Source organism: Galeopterus variegatus, unplaced genomic scaffold (genome assembly GCF_000696425.1).
Source record: "Galeopterus variegatus unplaced genomic scaffold, G_variegatus-3.0.2 Scaffold8628, whole genome shotgun sequence".
Lineage (NCBI taxonomy): Eukaryota > Metazoa > Chordata > Mammalia > Dermoptera > Cynocephalidae > Galeopterus > Galeopterus variegatus.
In genome coordinates, this window is record NW_007734739.1 from 27,495 (window position 1) to 30,439 (window position 2,945).

The following is a 2,945-nucleotide window of genomic DNA, read 5'->3' on the forward strand; positions in this document are numbered from 1 at the left end:
CTGAATGGGGAAAAGTAGAAAGATTTTCCTCTAAGAGCAGGTATAAGAAAAGGATGCCTACTTTCATCACTCTTAATCAACACAGCCTGGAAGTCCTAGTCAGAGAAATAAGGCAAGAGAAATAAATAAAGGGCACCCAAACCGGAAAAAGGGAAGTCAAAACTGTCCCTGTTTGCAAATGACATGATCATACACACACACACACACACACACATACACACACACACACACACACACATAAAACACCCTTAAGCCTCTACCTCCAAAAACTAAAAATAGAACTACCATATGATCTGGCGATCCAACAACTGGTTATTTATCCAAAGGAAAGGAAATCGGTACATGGAAGAGTTAAGTTTATTGCACTATTATTTACAGTATCCAAGATATGGAATCAACCTAAGTGTCTATAACAGATAAATGGATGAAGAAAATGTGGTATAGATACACAATGGAATAGCAATCAATTATAAAAAAGAATGAAATCCTGTCATTCACAGCAACATGAATGAGCCTGTTAATCATTATGTTAAGCGAAGTAAGTCGGGCACAGAAAGAAAAATACTGCACAGACTCATTCATATGTGGAAGTTAATAAATTTGACCTAATAGAATTAGAGAGTAGAAATGTAGTTACTAGAGCCTGGGAAAAGTGGGGGGAAGGAGAGGAATAGAGAGAGGTTTCTTAATAGTTACAAACTTATAGCTAGATAGAAGAATAAGTCCTAGTGTTCTCTAGTAGTGTTATGTGTTTATAAACAACAAAAACTTAGTGTATTTTCAAATAGCTAGAAGACAGAAGTTTAAATATTCTCCACACAAAGACATAGTAAATATTTGTGATGACGGATATACTAATTATCCTGATTTGAACACTGCACGTTGTATACATGCACCAAAATATTACTTTGTACCCCATAAACATGTACAATAAAAATAATGATAACAAAAGAAAGAAAGAAACATAAATAAGAAAATACAATGTGTATGTGTGTGTGTGTGTGTGTGTGTGTGTATGTTTATGTATGCATATTACAAAGCTACCATAATTTGACAGTATGGTAGTGAAATAAAGACAGATATATATAGACCAATGAAATTGAAGAGAAAGCCCAGAAACCACCTTCAAATAGCCAACTCATCAACAACAAGTTGCCAAGAATACACGATGGGGAAAGGATAGCCTCTTACAAAATGGTGCTGGGAAAACTGAATTCACATATACGCAAAAGAATGAAATTTGACCTTTGTTTTATAACATATAGAAAAACAAATCAAAATGAGTTAAAGATTTAAACATAAGTCACAATACTAAATTTTTTATAAGAAAATAAAAGGGAACAGCTGCAGAACTTTGGGCTTGGCAATGATTTTGTGGCTATGACACCAAAAGTCAAACAACAAAAACAAAATGAAATAAGTGGTAGTACTTCATACTGAAAAACTTCTGCACAGCAAAGAAAACAATCAGCAGAGTGAAAAGGAAACATACAAAATAGGATAAAATCTTTGTAAAGCATGTGTCTAACAAGGGATTAGTATTAAAATATGTAAGAAACCCTTCAACTCCATAGCAACAATAACAACAACAACAAGAATATGAATTAAAACTGGGCAAGGATGTGAATACACTTTTCTCCAAAGAAGACATGCAAATGGACAACGGATTTGTGAAAGTACTTTTGTTATCTCTAATTATAAAGGAAATGCAAATCTATGGTATTTTAAATAAGGCCGAAGACCTGTATTCATTCAATAAGCAGCAGCATGTACTGCTTTATCAAAGAACCATTTACTTTTTTATTATCAAATAAACCACTTATTGCTACTTCAAACCAGAAGATAATTGGGGCATTTCCCTCTTGGGGCATCTTCTTTGGATTTTACTAACATGTGAATAAATACATATAAGCAGTCTAATCTAGCTTTAACTGTGTACATAAACCAGTATTTGCTGTTCTACAGGTGAGATAATTTTCAGATTTTGAAAAATATTTTGGAAGATAGAAGGGAATGTGTCAAGGGCAACTATGTTGTTTTGTACCAAATATTTAAGCTACTAAACACCAAGTACTAACCAATGTAGTTCTTTCCTGATGCTTGTATGAGTAAAATATATTTATAAAATCTGATTTATTCAACTGTCCTGCCTTAGAGTTAAAAACCAACATATCCTTGGACATAGGGGAAAAAATATACAAATTAAATTTATGTTTGTACAGGTAAATACAAGTAGTCCTAACAGAGTGAATGCTTTTGTTTTCCTTATGGATAAGACAGTTCAAAGTAAGACTGGTCATGAATTTATCAATAGAGGGTAAGAAAACACCTGACATTAAAGTATCTGGGTAGTTATATTTTGATATAATAAGGATAACAATCAATGATTATTTAAAATTTATTACCTGTCTATGTAATGTAGTAATCAGTTCAGACTGAGTAATTTGCAATCTATCTCTATTTTAATGGCTTTAAAATCCACAAATATGTCAATAATCATGTTTTGCTTTATTCCCTGGAGCGGGGGGTGGAGAGTTCAGTTGCAGAATAAAGCCATGGTAAAATACATATAGAATGGTGAAAAGTGCATGCACTATGAGAGACGCCTGTGTTTAGATCTTGACTCTGGCACTTATTAGCTATGAAATTTGTAGTAATGTTGAAATAAGTTAATATGCACAAAAGTCCATTCTGGAGCAAGTGCTTAATAAATGACTCTTACCAGTTCTTTCTTCTTTTGCTATTTGTAGTTTATGCCTTCTATTAAAACTGGAATTATAGAAGTAGTTTGCATAAATTTTAAGAGTTGATCCTGCATCATAAAATCTTCAAGAAATATAGTTATTTTTAATTTATACCTCTGAATCACTTGAAAATGCAGTGATATGGACTTAGTCTTTACTAGTATAACTTTTTTTTTTTTTTTTTTTTTGTCTTTTGTCTTT

The 2,945-nt window shown here is 32.4% G+C and overlaps 1 protein-coding gene across 1 annotated transcript in view; it reads right to left on the minus strand.

The window, feature by feature from the left end:
* LOC103608604 (olfactory receptor 5T1-like) overlaps window positions 1-2,945 on the minus strand; it is a 16,724-nt gene that overhangs the window by 12,243 nt on the left and 1,536 nt on the right. The window contains exon 2 of the mRNA XM_008593022.1: window positions 2,723-2,826. Coding sequence (XP_008591244.1) covers window positions 2,723-2,826 — 104 coding nt within the window. The remainder of the gene's footprint in view (window positions 1-2,722; window positions 2,827-2,945) is intronic.